This window comes from Gadus chalcogrammus, chromosome 1, assembly GCF_026213295.1.
Source record: "Gadus chalcogrammus isolate NIFS_2021 chromosome 1, NIFS_Gcha_1.0, whole genome shotgun sequence".
Lineage (NCBI taxonomy): Eukaryota > Metazoa > Chordata > Actinopteri > Gadiformes > Gadidae > Gadus > Gadus chalcogrammus.
Window position 1 is genome coordinate 15,142,466 of NC_079412.1, and position 21,452 is coordinate 15,163,917.

At 45.3% G+C, this 21,452-nt stretch overlaps 1 protein-coding gene across 1 annotated transcript; it reads left to right on the forward strand.

The window, feature by feature from the left end:
- The first annotated feature begins 240 nt into the window (after positions 1-240).
- On the forward strand, positions 241-15,659 carry LOC130383407 (ankyrin repeat domain-containing protein SOWAHC). The gene is made up of 11 exons (XM_056591423.1): positions 241-559; positions 2,773-2,834; positions 3,227-3,493; positions 6,198-6,245; positions 6,806-6,907; positions 7,080-7,091; positions 8,580-8,582; positions 11,254-11,340; positions 12,559-12,631; positions 12,751-12,846; positions 13,220-15,659. The coding sequence occupies exons 1-11, from the start codon at positions 427-429 to the stop codon at positions 13,390-13,392; spliced, it is 1,056 nt and encodes a 351-aa protein (XP_056447398.1). The 5' UTR covers positions 241-426; the 3' UTR covers positions 13,393-15,659.
- Positions 15,660-21,452: the final 5,793 nt, after the last annotated feature.

The following is a 21,452-nucleotide window of genomic DNA, read 5'->3' on the forward strand; positions in this document are numbered from 1 at the left end:
TCTGGTTGAAACCAGAGGCTTTAATACAAGGAGTCCTCTCGATTATTCTGGTCACTTAACTATAGCCTCCTGCTACACTTTGACCAAACTTGTCAAATATATACGATAAAATAGGCATTTCTTTCAGCGATATCTTGTTGTTATCTCCAATCAACATAATTATGAGTTGATCAGTTTAGTCAATGTGTTAAATTCAACAATGTGTGATCTGAGTGAAGAGGCGGTGACTCCCACCGGAGACGAAATGGTTAAGGGAACCAGCGGGGGTCCTTCTGCTACAGTACATGGGTGGAGTAAAGCTGGACATATGCAACGGGGTTTTCCTCCCAAATTAGCCGAGGGGGTGAACACTGGGCATTATGTCTTGAGTAAACGACTAATACAAGTTATTTTAGCGGTTGTACACCTTGAAACCAACACGCTGAGATGGGCGATGTGACAGAAGAGTCGTTGTTGGATTATTTTTACTCAACCGGCGGCGATTCAGGCAAAGTAAAAAATGCTGATCTATTGAAGACATATAAGCCTTATATCGGTCATACTGATTTACAATTACGTGGTAAGTAGCAAATAAATACCGCCTCACCTCATCGATTTATTAAAATTTTCCCGTGAAATGTCGACATCAAGATATCGTAGTCTGTGGTCGCTAGCGATGGATGACGTCAGCCGTCGCCCCCTTACGGAGTAACTGTTATTATTATAGCTCACTGGGTTACTGGGTGGACGTCCTTACACTCGTGTTATGCACGTTGAAAAACATATAGAACTTGCTATTCTGCGAGGTTCAGTCTTTCATTGTTCTTGAAAAAAAGCACACGCATCTGGTTTTCATTAAATGGAGGGAAAAGTGTGCAGCAGCAGTCATTTCCTCTGTGCGGCCGGTTGGGGCTCAATGGGACTTCACAAGGAGTCACTGCAGCTGCACAACCTCTTCACTTCATGGCTATCTGCAGATCCTGGCTATGTTCAGATCCTGGTCATATCCAGATCCTCGTTACTTCCAATGCCCGTGTTTGATCCTATTGCCTGTAAACATGAACTGCATTAATAGTTAATTCTACCAAACCCCATCTCTCGTAATGATGGGTGAATAAATGTATGGGAAAAGGGCTACAGTCCTAACGACAGTAATCAAAACCTCCTCCCAAATCATTTTCTAAAGTGACCTTGATTGCAGTTGTTGGTTTCTAATCTCCAGATGCTTGCTCAGCACTGCAGTTGTTGACAGAGGTTTAGAAAGCTGCTTTCACAGAGTGTGCCATCTGACACGGCTGTTCAATTACATAAATGCCTCTTCCATGCCCAAAGTCTGTCACAGCCATGTGCTGCAAACCTTCTTGGATAAGAAACTCTTTCCTCCGTGATCTTAAAATTCAAAGTAAACCATTAACACGCACATGCAGAGGAAGACCTTTTGTGTGTGTGTGTGTGTGTGTGTGTGTGTGTGTGTGTGTGTGTGTGTGTGTGTGTGTGTGTGTGTGTGTGTGTGTGTGTGTGTGTGTGTGTGTGTGTGTGTGTGTGTGTGGGGTTCTGTGAGTTTGGGATAGAGAGGGTGTGTGTGTGGATGTCTGTGAGGTTGTGATATAGAGTGTGTGTGTGTGTGAGATAGAGAGGTCGGGGGGGGCAATGATTTAACTGATGTTTTTCTTATTCTCCTAGCTAATCAGTAATCAGTATTCATACAGTGATACTCACACTGGGCTGAGGGAGCCACGAATCCTGTTGTTGAGATAGACACGAGTGCCTACTTCCTGTGGATTTCCTGTTGTTCAGCATTGAGAATGTTTACTGTGGAACCGTACCACTACGAACGTTCTTTCCACTCACCGTTTGGGGGGAAACGGAAACACTTCAATGGTCCTGGAATTTGTACCCCATGTGGTCCGCCTATCTGCTCAGACCACTCCTTCACGTCATTCAGGACCAGCCTCGTTATGGCTTCATGTATTAAAGACTGAATACATGCATACTAGGCTTACAAAGGCTGCCGGGGTGTAGTGTTTGTATGCACTAGTGTAGTCCTTATACAGGCGTTAAAGGCTGGTGTAGTCATTATACATGCATTGCAGAGCACTGTAATCGTACCTATTCAAGACAGTAGTCCTTCATATATTATTGAAGACTATAGTCTTTATATTCCCTCTTCCCCTGAGGAGACCGTGGTCTATCAGTAAACCAAACATAGTGCATTTGATTTCCATCGGAGAGAGTAGCCAAATCTCTAGAGAGACTTGTGAGTGTGCCTTTGAGATGCCATGATGCAATTTCTCCTTCTTCTGCCTATTATGGTAAAAAAAATACCCTTTCTTACCCCCATGGCATATTATTAGCAGCATTATTCTCAGTTTATGCAACTCCAGGCATCTCCCCTGTTTTTCTTTGCCTTTGGTTCCTCATTTGCATGTTAAAATGGACCTCCTCTGGCCTACAGGCCTAATGCCTCCAGATGTAAAAACACAGCATCACAGTGTGGTATTTGTAAAACAGGCCAGGGAAGCACAGATTGGTGGCATCAACATCTGGGAAGGCTTTAAGCTGTTACTACAGCAGGGTTGATAAATATTTAGGCTCATCAACAGGGCATGGAGCAGCTGTTACCCACCAAGTCTTTGATTTGTGATTATCTGTCAATCTTTCCCATATACATTAGACTTTGGCCTAAAACAAGGACTCCTTTTACCTGTCACTTTAAAATGTTACGTCTAACATTCTGTGTGATAAATGGGCCTACATTGGGAGTTCTCATAACAACTTTTCTCTTCCTTCTAGCTAAATACAGGGAGGAATTCAAGCTCATCATGGACAGAATAGCTGTTATGAAATCAGAGAATGTAAGTAGGGAGTATTGTTTATCTCTTCTTTTTATACACACATGCGCTCTGAAGCTTTCAATTCTGAAATCATATATAACCACAGAGGCATATTTCCAACAACAGATACTTTTCCTTTCTATTGTGTTACAAATCTTAAGGTTACTACAAACAATAAGTACATAAAACAGCTGTACACAATGGCTCAAATAAAGGGTTACATCTGTTTGCTAGTATGAGCCCAATGTTGGTTGGGATGCTTCCTAAAGACCCCCTTAAGGCCCTGTCCTTCACGTGGCATCAAATGAAATCGTATCTGCTGCAGTCCCTCACCAGTCGCTGGACCCAGTCAATCAATGCTCCCCCCGCCCCCCATGGTTCTCCTCGTGGTGACGCTGCTCTCTCTCCGGCAGGGCGAGAACATCCTGGTGCTCCGGAGGAAGTACAGACAGATGCTGGTGGAGCGGGACGGCCCGTCCAGGACGCCGGCCACGGCCCGATGGGAGGCCCCGGCGCAGGAGGCCTACTCACCTGTTCCTGCCAAGAGGCCCCTGCAGGAGATCTCCGCAGAGCAGCGCCCCCTGGAGGGTGAGGACAGGGGGTCCGGTCGGGGGCCGTCCTCCTGGGGTCCGGAGCCCGGGGGGCCGAGTGAATGTGCGGACCTTCCGTCGTCACTGGAGGTACGTGTCACAGGGTCAACGTGGAAGTGTCGTTGAATCAATATATATCTCCTTGAATCCATGTTTGACTGTCTGTTGTTGATTGCTTTATTGTATTGATTGGATTGATTGGATGGTTCCAGTATGTCATTAGATCCATATTCATTCCTTATATGGTAAGTAACCCGATCGGTACGATGGACTTTTCATTCCAGTTTTGTGGTCAACTCAACAAAAAAAGAAGGATTTGTGCGTTCAGTCCGCCTTCATTTGTAAATAAATACACTCTGTGTAATGGTTGTAAAGAGGAACCTAGAATACTACAGAGCTGCTCTGTACGCGCGTTCACTGTCCTTGTAAAAGGGGTTTTCTGTTTCTAAACAAGGACCCTGTGTTGGTCTTTCCCAGCATCCGTGCCCTCTTCTCTAGTCATGACTCAGCGTTAATTTCAGCGCGGCAGTGTCATCGCTGACATGTGGGGCAGTAGTGGAGCGCTGACCTCAGTCCACGTGACCGCCCGGGAATACGCTTATTTTAGCCATGCTTGACCTCAAGTTGATCCGTACACATCGATAGTTCATGACCTCTCGACAACAAGGGCTGATGTCGACCTTACATAAAAGGCGGGAGCGTTTCATACTCCACAATGGACAAAATCCACAAAGGACATGGGTTGAATGGTAAATAATCCAGCTAAAGTAGTCCCTACGGAACAGCTTTTCACATTGTTCATGTGATGAGCTGAATCATTACATGCAGCCTTTTAATGTAAGATTAACACATTGTAGCGTTGCTAAGTGTCCGTGCAGAAGAGAGATGGTGAACGTGACCGACGCTAAAGAAATCATTATCTCTTCATGGCCTGATCAAGACAAGCACATGAGCATGAGGGTGGGAGGGTCTGGGTTGTCTTTGAGTGACACAAGCTTAGTGTGGAAACCATCACCAATCCAACAATCTGTGAATCTCAAAATCCGTAAGGCTGGCTCAAATACACAAGTAGTCTTAATTAATTGATTATTCAGATGTTCTTTTGTTAGACAAATATTATTATTAATATTATTAGACAGACTAAAATAAATAGAAGGCCTACTTGAGACTACTCATTTCAATTGTTCAGAAAAAAAAATTGTGTATGAAGTACATTCTTAATGTTGTGATAATGCAACCAAAATTGTGTGTTCATATAATTCAGCTGGTTATTCCTTGCAGGTGTCAGGAAGATGTCACAGATGTAATGGTAGATACAAAAAATAAAGAGCGTCTGAAATTCCGAGAGAAGTCATTTATAGCATAACCTTTTACTCATCCGAATTTCTTGCATTCACCACCAGGTGGTGCTAAGTAAATTGGCTGGATTTGAAACCAATGCGCTCCGTTTAAGTGGGAGGGGTGACACAAAATGGGGTTGAGGCAATCTGCATTTAAATCAAGTCCTCTGTTATTATGTTAAGCAGGAGTATGTTGAAGCTCATTAGAAAGATTATAATGATTTGTACCCATTAAAACAATAGGTAGTCAGCCCAGAATTGAAAAAAAAAAGGGGCTTTGGTGGATGCCTCGGACAACACACAGATAGCATATGTGAGTATGTGAATGTGGGCCATAATCACACAATCAGACGAAGTGTGTGGGGTTAATCTTTAAATGTAACCATCAGGCTTTGTATGTAGGGTGCTCAATGAATAGCTTAGGTTCAAAATAGGTAGACAGGAGGAATATAATTGTATTGAAGTTTAACATTCAAAATTATTATTTCTCAAGGATTATTACACTGTACAATAAAATGTAAAGTGTTAAATGGCGTTCCTGAAAGATGAATTAATCTGTGGTAAAAGGTCATTTCATATGAAACATAAAATCCTGAATTGTCGTTGTGCAAAACATGTTGCATTAGGTACTATTTTATAAATATGTAAAATACCTAAATATTCCACATTCCTTCCATGTCTAATGGAGAGACATTGTAGGAATATTTTTTTAGATTATTTGATTCAGGCATTAGGTGTGTGATAAAATAGATAGCCCATTGATGACATCCAAGCCCTTTCCACTGAAGTTTCACCGGCTCACACTAACTATCCTGTTGAGCTCATTTGAATGTGTGTCTGCATCTAATCTTACCATTATGTTGATTCAGTGATTACTACTGCTTGTATAAAAGAAAATTGCGACAAAGAGGGCAGTTTTCATAATTGTCATGACCTGTGATCTTTAATTTTCTTTTGCGGCCTATATTATGTTCTCGGCAAAGTATAGGGGAACACGAACACGTGTCAATGTGGTAATTCTATTTTTAGCATGTTCCTGTTTCACACAGTGATGTGTGACAGTTGAAGCAGAATACATGAAAGCCCACAGTGTTTTGACTTCATGTCCCAGTATGATCTGAGAACAATTTGCAATCGAGGGCCTCCTTCAGAAAATGGGGCAGAAAAAACAAGAAAAACACCTGCTTTCCCCCCCTGACCCTCACATAAATCAACTATATATCTGTCTGTCTGTCTGTCTTGTGTGTGTGTGTGTGTGTGTGTGTGTGTGTGTGTGTGTGTGTGTGTGTGTGTGTGTGTGTGTGTGTGTGTGTGTGTGTGTGTGTGTGTGTGTGTGTGTGTGTGTGTGTGTGTGTGTGTGTGTCTGAAGATCCATGTGTAAGAGTAAGGTTCTGTGTAGGTGACTCTCTCTAACTCTTAACACGGTGGTCTAATGGTCTTCTTGTTCTGCTCAGTACGACTCGGAGCAGGACGCAGAGAGCCTGGGCCCGACCTCCATCGCTGTGAGTGCTCTTTCCCTTTCTCTCCCTTTCTCTCTCTTTCTCTCCCTTTCTCTCCCTTTCTCTCCCTGAACATCCCAAGGCAGCCAGACACAACCCAGTGCCCTTGTTACTTGTGCTGGTGAGCCAGTTATAATCTATGTCATCGAGCAGGGCTTGATTTTTTTTAATAGATCTAGAAGAAGAATACATCTTTAAGTCAATCACCATATCTAAGCTCCTTCTGTCATAGTAAGGCTGAAACTAGGAAATACTATCACTATTTAAAAACAACAAAAACTCCAAAACTATAATCTAAAACCATGAGCAGCTCTGACCGGGGGCGGATCCCACCTCTGCGACAGTTAGCCGAGGCCGGCTCCGTTGAGCCAAACATCACTGATAGAACAAAGTTTGGAGTTATCAGTGAAAACAGAGCAGGAAGTGGACAACCACAAGAGCGCGTGTGTGTGTGTAAATGTGTGTGTAGGCATATACATGAGTCTGTCCTGTGCTAATACGCATTTTCCACTGTTTGTGTGTGTGTGTGTGTGTGTGTGTGTGTGTGTGTGTGCGTGTGGTAGCTCGACCCCATAGAGAAGGACTGGATCTACTCGGCCGCGAGTGCACGTGTGCCCGATCTGTCTCAACTGCTGCAGCAGGACCCCTCTTTGGCCAACAAGAAGGTAGCACACACACCGGGAACACGCTCTGCCTCTCAATGGCTGTCTGCCGATTAATAACAGTCATGGTGGCAATGGAAATGTAATGTAATGTAATGAGGCTTTAGCTGGCCATCCCTCTAATAAATGGCTTTGGTGTTTTTTCTTTTTTGTTTATTTGGGCTGGGCGCATCAGGACTTCACCTCTGTAAGTACCTGACCTGCTGCACATTAGTTATTTCATGAGGAAGTCACACTGCAAATGGATTGCACGTGTTAACCTGTTGATCAGCCGATCTGACATCCCATTTGCTTCCTCCTCATGTGCTGTGTTTCTCCTGACTGCTGCGTGTTTCCATGGTCCTGCTCCCCAGGGGGTAAGTTTACGGGCGACTCCCGTGCCGTAGCCCTGCCATTACACACCGCCTCTTGAGATCTGGGGGAAATCAAAACGCTCGCACAAACAACAGCGCCGTGGGCGAGCCCGCCGCCATAGCCCCGAGCGGAGCATGCGGCAGAACGGTTTCTTCTTCACGCATTGTCAACGCGATTGCGAAAAAAGAAGAAGAAATCCTTTCCTGGCAGTTTTAGCTTGTATAAACTTCACAAGCTCATTCCATTGAGATTTCCACCCCCTTTAATTGTATTCCGAGGGGCCTGTGTTGAAACATCCAGATCATGCATTTCAAAGGTCCACTATCAAAAGGATTATGAAAGATAGCTTTTTAGCTCCTGCGGCCCCCTGACAACCCAAATCCCTTTTATTTGTCTCCCTGTGAGCCTAAGAGATTTGAGCTCATGTTTGTTGTCCCTCCCCTAGGCTCAAAGTTCTCCCACCGTCCTATGGCCAAGGACAGACCACCTTCTAAGAGAAGCCCTAAGCCCCTCTGCCATCCCCACCCGGACAAGATAGCATGTCCACCGCCATTGAAGTGCAGGGGGGTGGGGGAGGGGAGGGGAGGGAGGGGGGGCAGGGGATTAAGCAGAGTCTTAATGTGACACAAAGACTTCACCCACTTAAAGATAATCTGAAAGTAATAGAGCAGGCTGGGATTAATTGTAGAACAATGTCGTGCTGTGTCCTCGGGAAGGTGCTAAGACCCTTGCAGGACCCTTTGATGTTCCTTCTTCAGCCCTTCGGCTTTTCCCTGTTCAGGAGGTGTTGAATGGGGTTCATCAGAGAGCGGCTCAGGCCACAAGTCATTGGTGTCCAATGTGTTTCTTTTTGAAGCCAGGAGTCAATAAATCCTGATGTTAGGTCAGCCGGTTACTGTTTCTTACGTACCAGAAGTGATGATACTGGACAGAAGTGCCATGTGGGGGTCATCGGGCGGCCTGAAGATATTACCTGTCGTTAATGACCTTGTTGCTTACCCATGATAACACACAAGCTTAGTCATTGGAGACGCTTACTGTTTAAAATCAAATTGCCTAAAAAGCTCAAGCCAGAGTAAATGATCCAAGCTTTTCAGCGTAGCCTACGACTCACAGGGCAGCGCTTTAAAGGGGAACCCGTTCATTTGGAACCACAACAACTGTACTTCCTCGCGCTAATCACTCATAGCCTCACGATCCTGTCCTCCGTCCCTCTCGCTCTCTCTTCCTCTCTCTTCCTGTCTTCCGCGGTGTTGTTCCTGTGACGTGGCTCCCCTGGCCCCTGCGGTGACGGACTTCCTCTCGCTCTTGTGCGCTACAGTTTGTAAGTACATCATCCGTCCATCACTCGTTGCTGTCGCTCCCCTGGTCTGTCGCTGCGACCCTTTGTGGTCCCTGAGCTGTTGACGTGTCTGTCGTGCCTGGTCTAAGAGAAGACCCCTGCCCCTCTTACTTGAAGTGGGGGTGTGTGACTAGCCACCCTGCTAGTCATTGGTGGGGGCAGGAAGGGGGGGATGACGCTACATCCTGTTTGGCCTCGTCGTCCATCACCCGCACCCACTGGGAGAGCCGGCGGGCTGCCCGTCAAGCCGGCGGGCTGCCGCGCACATCTGTCTTGGGGCTGTGGCGGGAGGCGGGGGAGAGGGGGGGAGCTATGGAGCTTCTCCAACCAGACGCCGTCGATCACAATTTGTCAGCCACTCTGAAGGAGGTGTATCTCACTGGATCCCTCGCTCTCCCTAAGACGCCATGTGATCTAATATGAGCTACTGCTGGTCTGAGGCCCTAGCCCTCTACTGCTGGTCTGAGGCCCTAGCCCTCTACTGCTGGTCTGAGACCATGAACCTCTAATGCTGGTCTGAGACCCTCGCCCTGTACTGCTGGTCTGAGACCCTAGCCCTCTACTGCTGGTCTGAGACCCTAGTCCTGTACTGCTGGTCTGAGACCCTAGCCCTGTACTGCTGGTCTGAGACCCTAGCCCTCTACTGCTGGTCTGAGACCCTAGCCCTGTACTACTGGTCTGAGACCCTAGCCCTGTACTACTGGTCTGAGACCCTAGCTCTCTACTGCTGGTCTGAGACCATGAACCTCTAATGCTGGTCTGAGACCCTAGCTCTCTACTGCTGGTCTGAGACCATGAACCTCTAATGCTAGTCTGAGACCCTCGCCCTGTACTGCTGGTCTGAGACCCTAGCCCTGTACTGCTGGTCTGAGACCCTAGCCCTGTACCACTGGTCTGAGACCCTAGCTCTCTACTGCTGGTCTGAGGCCCTAGCCCTGTACTGCTGGTCTGAGACCCTAGCCCTCTACTGCTGGTCTAAGGCCCTAGCCCTGTACTGCTGGTCTGAGACCATGAAACTCTAATGCTGGTCTGAGACCCTCAAATGCTGGTATAGTTATTGTTTTGCTTCCACATTGATAATACAAAGAATCTAGTCAAATACAATATCTGGACTGATCCATGGTTACCGGTCTGAGTTCTGTAGTTCCAACCATTTCTTTAATTTTCAATTTTCACTTCATCACTTTAGTTAATTTATGCTGCCAACAATTGCTGCTATAATATTTATCACTTTATCACTTTTACCACTAATGCCACTTTATCCAATCGCTCCTTTTCACTTATTTAGTTTGTACTTATTTTATTTCCATCTATTTTATCTATTTTGACACTAACCCTGTATTACTTTCCCACCTTTGTATTGTAACTGTTGCACATTCATTTCCCTCGGGATAAATAAAGCATCTTGAATCTTGAATCTTCTACCGTTTGATGCTGTACATTTACTGTACATTGTTCGACTGCAACATGCTTTCACCTGTTGCAGGCTTTTAGAAAGGCCAGTAGGGGAAGTTAGGAACGCCCTGACAAGGCTGGTAGGAGTTTGTAGGAGCGTCATGACAACGCCAGTAGGAGTATGTAGGAACATGCTAACATGGCCAGGAGGAGTATGTAGGAACGTCCTTACATGGCCAGAGCCATTGACCACCACAGTCTCCACATAAACACCTGGCAGGTGAACAGGGTTGATGTGGTCTGAAGGACCTCTGATGTGTTTGTCTGTGTGTGTGTGTCTGTGTGTGTGTGTCATTTAGGTGCAGGCATCAATCTGCGTATAAATGTATGTGTGTGTGTTTATTTGGACATTTGCTGGTGGTGTGTGTGTGTGTGTGTGTGTGTGTGTGTGTGTGTGTGTGTGTGTGTGTGTGTGTGTGTGTGTGTGTGTGTGTGTGTGTGTGTGTGTGTGTGTGTGTGTGTGTGTGTGTGTGTGTGTGTGTTGACAGTAGTGCTGTGATTCCTGGGTGGGTCTAGTCTCCATGGGTCACACCAACATCATCAATCTTCCCCCCCCCCTCCGCTACCGTGACAGGCTGCTGGGACCCCCGACTGTGGGCACAGGGCTGTGTTGTTTTGTAATTAGGCTCTGTTAGGTGGCAGGAAACCATCTCTCTCTCTCTCTCTCTCTCTCTCTCTCCCTCTCTCTCTCTCTCTCTCTCTCTCTCTCCCTCTCTCTCTCTCTCTCTCCCTCTCTCTCTCTCTCTCTCTCTCTCTCTCTCTCTCTCTCTCTCTCTCTCTCTCTCTCTCTCTCTCTCTCCCCCCCTCTCTCCATCACTACGTCCCCTCCCCTGCGCTCCCTGCTGTGCACAGCTGGCTCTCTGCCCCTCAATCAGCTCGACGAGGGACGGCTAACCCGCGCCGCCCGCCTCGCGCACAAACTTGTTAGCGCAGTAATGAGGTTGTGGCAATTACCGCGGATGACGCCGTAGCATTGCAACGCGGTAACATGCTAGGCTAGGGATACGGTCTGCCGGTGCTTTTTTAATGTCATTTGAGGTCTTAACAAAGTGCTGTGAGGAGCAGTGAGGCTTGTAATGAGGGATACTTTAGTTATCACACATGAGCCCAAGATTACTTGATTATAACGTGGTTATAGCAATTAACGTGATCTAATAACATGGTCACACCCGCTCTCCTTTCTCTCTGTTGTTTTTAGACGGCTTTGCACTGGGCAGCAAAGCATGGGAAAGAGGACATGGCCACACTGGTGGTTAAGGCTGGCGCCGACGTCAACACCAAATCGGTGAGTTTTAGCCCCGTGATAAGAAGAAACACAACATTGGAATTCACTTTTGTGTGTGTCCTTTGCAGCCCCTCACTCACCCTCTTTTCCTTCCATTCTCTTCTCTTCCAGCACGTGAGTGGGTGCCCTTTCGTTTTTTTAATCACAGCGCTTAAGACAGGAAGTGGTGTGGTACGTAAGTAGTTAAATCTGGACATGGTAGTGGGTTGAAGCAGAGCCCCTGTGTGCTGTGGTCGGAGGGGGCAGGAGTTGTCAAGTGATGTAATTACTGTTCCTAAACTGTGTGTGCGTGTGTGTGCGAGAGAGTGTGTGAAGATCCAGCTGTGAAAATGTATTACACCAACACGTGTTGCCGCTCCTAAAACTACCACATGGCTAATAAATCATGTTATGTCACATTAATTGTTTCCCCAAAACACTGTCTGTACGGGCCAGCGGGCCCAGCTCGAGAACGTCCCCATTTCACTGAATTACCAACCAATTATGTTTGTATCATTATCGTGTGTTGTCATAACCTTTTGCTAATTTGTATATTTCTTTCCTTCCCGGTGTTTTCCTTGGATGTCTGTGGGCCATGGGAAAATCTAGGGGGTAGGTGTTAAACTTTTCCAGCGTTTTTCCAACGTTTTGTCTCCTGAAATCTCTCTACAGAGTACAGCATGTTTAGCTGCGGACATCACAGACCGTTTGAACCTTTAAAGGGGCCCAAGGCAGGGTGTCCCTCCCAGGGTAGGATGTCCCAGGGCTGGTTAGCCACACTGGCTGGGATCAGCTGCAGGGATAAGTTGTTATGGTTGAGGTGGAACAACATTTGTTGCTTTTCAACTGACATAAATAAACAAAGGACGTTGAGTGTGATGGCCGTTTTCCACCAACATTAACTCTCGAAAGCGCACATGCCTCACGCGTATGTACACAATGACAACAGAAATGTTTTGGTAGATAAATACGCAAAAGGCATGGTGACATTTAAACATGCAAAATATATTTAAAAAGTAAAAATAAATAATGATCAAGATGATGAAGATGGTGTTTTTATTATAACATTAGTGCGATACAATATGAGCGGTATACAATAAATAATTGAGTAAAAAATTAACACTGGATATAATTTGATTCATGAAATGAATACATAATTTATACGAGACGGTGTTTCCGTTTGACTCACTCGCTGTGCTTTCTCCTTGCTTCCTTCCTTCTTTCCTTAATTCCTCCCAGGGATACACACCTCTACACATAGCGGCGCTGCACGGCCACCAGCACATGGTTGAGCTGCTCGTCCAGACATACGGTAAGCTGGAGAAGGAACACGAGTGTGGTTCATCCCAAACTTCTCAAAACCTACGAAAAGTGCTTGGAGAAAGCGCTCCCACAGTCCCCATGATCCGTCCGGTCTTTTCCGGTTTGCAGGGGCGAAGAAGAACCTCAGGGACTACAGCGGACATCTTGCCAGCCAGTACCTGACGGACCGGGATCCTGATGAGCCAGGAGAGGAGAGCGAAACACGTGAGCTTTGATTTCCATTTAGATGCCCCATCATTCAATTACTCTGAGCATGAAAAGTAAAGTCCAATTAGTGAAGGATGTTGGAGCTAATAGTAGTTTGAATCCCCGTACCTTGAAGGGCACGTAAACCCCAAATGTTTTTACGGATTAAAAGTTTTTGCTTTGAGTCTTACCAAGGGTTTTCTGTGTAAGCTTCTTCTGTCAAAAAAAAACCCTTGCATTTTTTTTTAATTCAGATATAATTAAAAAACAGAAAAAATCAATGAATAAATGGCCAACGTAATACCTGCCAGTAATGAGCTTTTTGTATGTGCTTCTTTTTTTAATTACTACACATCAACCTTAACACCCAAAATACTCTGTGTCTCATTAGAGCTCCAAGCGGCCCAGGCCAGGGAGCGGGGCCGCAACAGGAAGCTGCCGTCTCTCTTCCTGTCCAAGAAGAAGTGGGGCTCTGCGGAGGAGCTGGCGCCCATAGAGGAGGAACGGTCCACCCCCCCACAGCCGCTGCTGCCCGCCTACAGGCCCAGGAAGTTCTCCCGATGAACGCACCAGAGACTGTAGTAAAGAGAGCGCCTCCAAACACCCGTCACAGCTCACATACATGACGCATGGTTAATTACCTCATGATCTATGGCTCTCTCTCCCTCCCTTGCTCTCGCTCTCTCCTTCTCGCTCCCTCTCTCTTGCTCCCTCTCTTTCACTCTCTCCTTCTCGCTCCCTCTCTCTTGCTGTCTCTCTTTCACTCTCTCCTTCTTGTGCCCTTTCTCTTGCTGACTTTCTCTCTCTCTCTCTTTCTCGCTCCCTCTCTCTTGCTGTCTCTCTCTTTCACTCTCTCCTTCTCGCTCCCTCTCTCTTGCTGTCTCTCTCTTTCACTCTCTCCTTCTCGCTCCCTCTCTCTTGCTGTCTCTCTTTCACTCTCTCCTTCTCGTGCCCTTTCTCTTGCTGACTTTCTCTCTCTCTCTCTCTCCTTCTCGCTCCCTCTCTCTTGCTCTCGCTCTTGCTCTCTCCCTCTCCCGCCCTCTCTCCAAATCCCTATTTCTTGCTTTATCTCTTGCTCTTTAACTCACACAAAAAAACACCTTGTCTAAGTGTGTTACATCATAGGAGTTAATATCAACGAGGGACTAATGGAGTGCTTTGCTTAGATTGCATTTTTGCCAAATGAGAGGTTTAATTGATTTACAATGCAAAGATAAATAGAAATGAATAGGTTTCACACACACACACACACACACACACACACACACACACACACACACACACACACACACACACACACACACACACACACACACACACACACACACACACACACACACACACACACACAGTTTGTTGCGTGCGTGCAAGCAAACTCCTCATGCAAATGGTTAATTTTGAAGGATTTCAAAAGAAATAGAAGTTGATCAAGTCAGTGCCTTGCTTAAGATGATCAACACATTCGTGCTAGCTAAAAGATTGTCACTGTGGTCTGACTGGTTCTTGTTGAACGTTTTAACATTTACCTTTCATTTATTTTTTTCCAATATGCTAGGCTGGGATAGGATTCTCTACTTGTGTGTCAGAAGCCTCTGTGTCCCAAGTGAACAAATCTGACAAGCAGGTAAAGAGCACATTATAAGCTTATCTGAATCTCCCTTTCACACCCATAAACCGATTCTGAGCCAAAGGAACATTCCAGAGGTAATCCCAAAGCTATGTTAGAACCTTGACGTTACAGGACTGTTGTCGTCTCAGGCGTTACGCTCGGTTTATCAGTTTAGCCAGTATTTCATGTTGATACCTTCAGACTTTTGCACTTGTTGTATTTATGTATCAGTTTCCTTGGTTGCAAAATGTATTGAAACGACTTGCCTTCACCCTGCACCCTTTAGTGCATCATTTGCATTTTCTGAAGGAAAGCTATTTTGTTTTGTGTCCCGCGGGACGATAATATGTCCCAGATTTTTATTATTAGAGGAATGTTTGTGAATGAATAGTGAGCACATGCTGTATGTGTTTATCTGAGGAGCTGTACCATAATAATATTTTTGTGAACATCTGGAACAACAACGAAACAATACGGAGGGACTTCATGATCATTTGATTATGCTGATTAAAAATGTAATGTCCTAAATAATAATGTCAATTTCTTTATTTTCTCTTTTACTTGAATTTTCTCCTTTTCAAGCCTTTGATGTCACTTCAAGCAGCTGAGTGTTTTGGCTACAGATGGAGTCAATATGGGCCCTGCAACTCTCCATACGGCTTTAGACCTTAATACCTGATTAGTTGAAAAGGGCAGCACTTGCTATTGGGTCTTAGATATCAGAAGGCCGAAGGGAACCGAGGCAAGTGTTAGATATCAGAAACCATAGAGGGAGAGAGACAAGTGTTTTACCCTTAGATATCAGAAGACATAGAGGAAGAGAGACAAGTGTTTTACCCTTAGATATCAGAAACCGTAGAGGAAGAGAGACAAGTGTTTTACCCTTAGATATCAGAAGACATAGAGGAAGAGAGACAAGTGTTTTACCCTTAGATATCAGAAGACATATAGAGGAAGAGAGACAAGTGTTTTACCCTCAGATATCAGAAGACGAGGAGAACAGAGGCAAGTGTTTTTGTGGTTCATCTTGAAGGAGGAGGTTGGGGGACTATCAGGGATAAGATGAGTTTTCTGTAATAGATACTTATCTGACTGCCCTCAAGCCCTCCAACAAAGTCCCCCTCTGAAGAGATTAGAACCCAGGGAGGGCACATTAACTCTAATCCTATGCTTTGAGGCCTAGCTCCTCACCCCAGCCCCACACCTCCCTCTGGCCCACTTATTTCAACCCCTTCTGTTGGGCTGGGTGGGTGGGGGGGGGGGGGGGGGGTACCTTGTACCTCTGGTATGTGTATGAGGAGTGTGTGTGGCTACCCATTGGGTGTGTGTTAGTGTGTGTGTGTGTGTGTGTGTGTGTGTGTGTGTGTGTGTTAGTGTGTGTGTGTGTGTGTGTGTGCGTGTGCGTGCATACATGTGTGTGTGTGTGTGTGTGTGTGTGTGTGTGTCTGTGCCAGGGCGGTGGAGTGGTTGGTCTAATGAAAAGCATTGAGGGGTGCATACTGCTGTGTAACTGATTCCTCTCTCTGAAGAGATTAGGAGCTACATTGTCGCTTGGTTGCTCATTTCCATGTGACCACAGCCTCCCACCAGTGGCCGCTCTGCATTGTTATTTTGAGTTGCAAACACAGAGCCCATGTCCCCGGCTTCCTTGTAGCCATTGTTTCACAAATAGGCCAAAATGTAGATGTCATGTCACAGATGCCCAATAACATCATTAGCTCCTTCTGTGAGGCTATGGAGGGAAAATAATGCATGCATGAAGTTCCCTTGCTGGTTTGTAACGGCTGATGCAATCCACAGCAGATGATTATTTTCTGAGAAAAACTGAATCAACGTAGGAATAATTGCGCTGGCTGAATTGTTCTTATTCAAACGATTCAGTTGATTTGCTAATGCAAAACAGTTATTTCCTTTCCATATGGTATCAATTTGCTGTACAGATGTCTGTCTTCATCAGGACTGTGTCCTCATCTGCATCAGAACAACTGTTTCCTTTGTTTACATGCAGCCATCAGTCTCAATATTTTATACTGAGACATGGAGGAGAGAGAAGACCTGCTTGAAGCTCCAAGAGGAACGATCTCGCTCCTCCATGAAGCTCTACCGTATCTAGAGGAACAATCTCTCCTGCATGAAGCTCCACTGTATATAGAGGAACGATCTCTCTACTGTACGTAGAGGAACGATCTCTCTCCTCCATGAAGCTCTACCGTATCTAGAGGAACGATCTCTCCTCCATGAAGCACTACCGTATGTAGAGGAACGATCTCCTCCATGAAGCACTACCGTATCTAGAGGAACGATCTCTCCTCCATGAAGCCCTACCGTATGTAGAGGAACGATCTCTCTCCTACATGAAGCTCTACCGTATCTAGAGGAACGATCTCTCTCTCCTCCATGAAGCACCACCGTATATAGAGGAACGATCTCTCTCCTACATGAAGCTCTGCCATATCTAGAGGAACGATCTCTCTCCTACATGAAGCTCTGCCATATCTAGAGGAACGATCTCTCTCCTACATGAAGCTCTGCCATATCTAGAGGAACGATCTCTCTCCTACATGGAGCTCCACCGTATGAGGGGGAACCATCTCTCTGGTCTGCTTAAGACGAGAGGAACAATCTCTCCTGCGTGAAACGAATCTCTCTGCTTTGCATGAGGCTTTATGTAGAGGCTCAACCTCTCTCCTGCTTAAAGATCGAATGGATGTAGCGGAACAATCTCTCCTGCAAGAAGCTCTAGATCGGCCAAAAAAGAATGGGTCAAATTCTCCTCTGGCCAAAGGCCCAGCTGTCCAGTCCACGCCGTGATACATCCAGGGCCCAGCTTCCGTCGGCATGTTTGTTGATATGTTTTGTGTGTGTGTGGATGTGTTGATTTTGGGTGTGTGTGTGTGTGTATTAGTAGATTCCGTTTGTGTTTCTTCATTGTGCGTGTGTTTGTGTGCGGAGGGGGTGTATGTAGAGTCCAACATGGCAGCAGCAGCAGCAGACCCAGCTGTCGCCTCGGCTCGTCACTCGGCTAACGAACGCCGCCTGTCACTCACCCAGCGGTGGGCCGTCAATCAATCGTGATGCACCCAGGGGGGGAGGGGTGGGGGGGAGACGGGCCGCTGGCAGAGCTGTAAACAAAGACATGGTCACATTTGCAAGCGGTTTGAGCGCTGCTGCTAACCACTTTTCAAAGAATGATAGAGTGATCCTGATAAGAGTGTCGTGACAAAGGACAAAGGGGTGGAGGGGAGAGGGGTGGGGGAGGAGGAGGAGAAGGGGGGAGGAGGAGGGAGGGACAGATTGCAAACAGGTTGGTTAGTTGGATCTTGATAACATTCCCCGCTCTGCCTATGCATCTTTCTCCATTTGTGTCTGCATCTCAGGAGAATCCCATTAAGGTGGAGAATGGGAGGTCCTGCTAGGGGGGGGGGCGGGCGGTCGGGGGGGGGGGGGGCAGGGTTTAGCTAACCTAACTATATAACTCATCACGATACAGTAGTTGTGGTGGATTGATCGTTTTCACACACCGAGCTGCTCCTTCTTCCAGAGCTACCAAGCACTGGCTTATGTTAGGATTTAGTTTTGCTGATGGGTACATTATAGGTCTATAAAGTATCTGTAAAGTAATGAAAAGTATACGTATATAAAGTATCTCTAAAATACAACGTAAAGTATAGGTAAATAAAGGTATATCAAATATCTGTAAAGTACAAGGTGGAGTAGATATGGGTAGATATAGTATCTGTAAAGTATAGCTATGTATAGGTAGATATAGTATATATAAAGTACCAGGTGGAGTAGATATGGGTAGATATAGTATTTGTAAAGTTTAGCTATGTATAGGTAGATATAGTATCTGTAAAGTACAAGGTGGAGTAGATATGGGTAGATATAGTATCTGTAAAGTACAAGGTAAAGTATAGGTATATATAGGTAGATATAGTATATGTAAAGTACAAGGCTAGTATAGTGGTACATGGTTAGATATAGTATCTGTAAATTAAATGAAAAAAAAGGTCTGCTTGAGGTCAAACAAAAGTATTGTCTACTCGATATATCATGACCAAAGTATTGCAATGAATTTTACTACATTAGGATAATAAAAGCTCAAAGTAAAGTTAGATAATCTTCAACTTGCACTAGTTTCAAATTCCTGAATTTACTTTAACACCTAATGTTGTTTGTTGGGTCAAATACTTTTTTTTAAATGGTTGGGCTTAAATATTCAATGCATATCTAAGGAAAGGCTCAACAATTGCAAAACAATGGCCAGAATAGAGCAACCAGTATCTGCCAAGTAAAAATAAACTAACATGTAAAAGGTGTTGTAAGACTGTGGATTCTCTGCGGTGCTTTTGTTGCATCTCTCACACCTAGCCGGGAGCTATTCTAATGACATGCCCCCTTTGTCGGCTCGCAGGTAGGTGATGGCCTATAATTGAGGTCACACCTAAAGCCCATTGTAGCAACAAACTCATTAGCTCCCTTGTCCTGTCCTCCCAAGAATGTCTCCCAAACAGGGGGATGGTAGGGGGGAGGCTTTCGATCCACCCCCTTTTACGACACTGATACCATTTGATAACCGTGTTGTCAATGATGCTAACGACCAGCGGCACGACAGTGCCATGTAAATGATGGATGAGTCGGTGGAGCATGGATAAGACTGGTGCTCGGACATGTCCCGATCGTCAAGACACTGCGGGGGGATGTGGGGTGGGTGTGGGAGATCTCCCCTTTAGTCCGCACCCTCCCCCCCCCTCCCCTCCACACACACACACACACACACACACACACACACACACACACACACACACACACACACACACACACACACACACACACACACACACACCACAAAAAAAGGCTTCTCATCTTTCCCATTTGCTCCACTGTTCTTCTCCTCTGTAAACAAGTGACATCCTAAGAGCAAACACGAAACACACACACACACACGGCTCAACCTGCCTGGCCTCCCCATGCATTGTGGATCTGTGTGTGGTGCTCGCGCACAGAGGAAGACCCGGAGAAAGACACGTCCACAAGCGCAACAAAGGCCCCCTGAGCGGGCCCTGAGCTGTTGACGCTGGCGAGATGGAACTGATGCTCTAATCCGCCGCTCTCTGCTTCCTCCTCCTCCGCCGGAGCGCCAGTGAAGCCTCAAGGCCCGGTGAACCCCCCCCCCCCCCCCCCCCCCCCCCAACATCTCCACAAGCCATCTTCACCCATGTGCCACTTTTTATATTTTATCTTTCTCACTTTGCGCAAACTCCCCCCCCCGCATGGTTTTTCTACCCCCCTATCCTGCACGAAAGTCCGCAGCTGAGCTCTCTCTCTCTCTCTCTCTCTCTCTCTCTCTCTCTCTCTCTCTCTCTCTCTCTTATTAATTATTAATTTCGAAAGTTTGCTTTGTAAATATTATTTAAAGTCATATAGTAATACATTATATAAATATATTTGTTTGATAATACATGTATATAGCCTATATTTTTTTTATATATATATATATATATATATTGCAAGAAACGTCCAATGTAACATTGAACGAGAGAAACCGATAGACCGAAAGAAAGTATTTGTAAATAACAAATAAAAAGTACATTTAATGTTCAACCCTTTTGTAAAATAAAGTTATAAAATTACAACAAATAATTGGAACATCGAAAATGAGTGTAAAAGTAGGCTACATTATATGATCTAAGCTATATTGGCCCTGCATAATTGTACTCCCACATCTGAACTTTTATTAGTCAGAATAAAATATTGCCCTATTGGCCGATTATGCCGATATGCTCAAATGAAGGCTTTTACAGTGAAGAAAACAGTGCCCCGGGCGCTGTAAACCAGCTCTATCAGAGCACATGAAAGGGGCTGGTGGCAGGACAACTGCAGTGTTCCCCGGCTATCTTTAACAATCTCCTGACCTCCCCACATTAGCATCTGTTATCTCACTATTATCATACGTATTATCATACGCATTATCATATACATTAGTCGACACCTGTTTCACTTAACTATATTTAATTAGGACTATTCAAGCGGAATGTTTGAGTGAAAACAAAACCATCCGACCTTTTGGAGGAGAGTGTGTTGTTGTTCTCTTGATATGTTGACAAATAAAAAGGTATTCGCCCGCGGCAGGTCATTTATGTGTTAAATCCATTTTTTTACAAGTTTTGCATTCAAACGCAAGGAATTAGCCTATACGCATTGACTTTTTATTTTTTTTGCTTTAGGCCTGCTTTTGATTTATTTCGACACTCGTGGTTGGGCGGGATGGGAGGCGGGGGACAGTTAAGTCGTTGAGGAAATTATGAATAAATGAATACTTTGGCCTATCGGTTTGTGGTGAAATTAGACTTAAAAGATCAAATATAAATAAAAAAGATCTAGCAGAAGGATGTGGCTAAATTAAATATATCGGCGCTTTGCATAGTTCATTATCCTTCATTGAAGCAGCTAAAATCGGGAGGGTAATTCAATTGACATGCAACTGCAGAGATCCGCGTGCAATACTATGGCCGAAGTGTCAGATACTGAGCCACAGACATCAGAGATTGACATGATGTTGTTAACTATATTTAGGTAATTTTATAGCCGCTAAATCCGTAAGTGTCACACATCTAAATCAACAGGCCTATTCATGAATTGACTATCTAGCAGGGAGCCAAAAATCATCAACACTTCTCAACTTACAGAAACGTAGATGAAAAGAAAGTTAAAATGGGTTTTTAGAGGTCTATCTAATAAGGTTTAACGACACAACCACAAAAAACGTTCCTTAAACATGAGTTATAAATTGTAGGAGAAGTGTGAATAATAAAAAAAAGATTTCGCATCTTAGGGCAAACGTTAAAAGGAACAACGGACAGAGTCTTTGATGGGATTTGCTTTTAGTGAAAGCTGACTCTCTGTGTTGAGCGCATCTCTGAGTCCCTTGGACTGGTCCCGCCCCCAACACATACCGCCATGTGTATATAAACGGCCTGGGAAGTTACATTGGCACTCACACGAGACGCTGGGA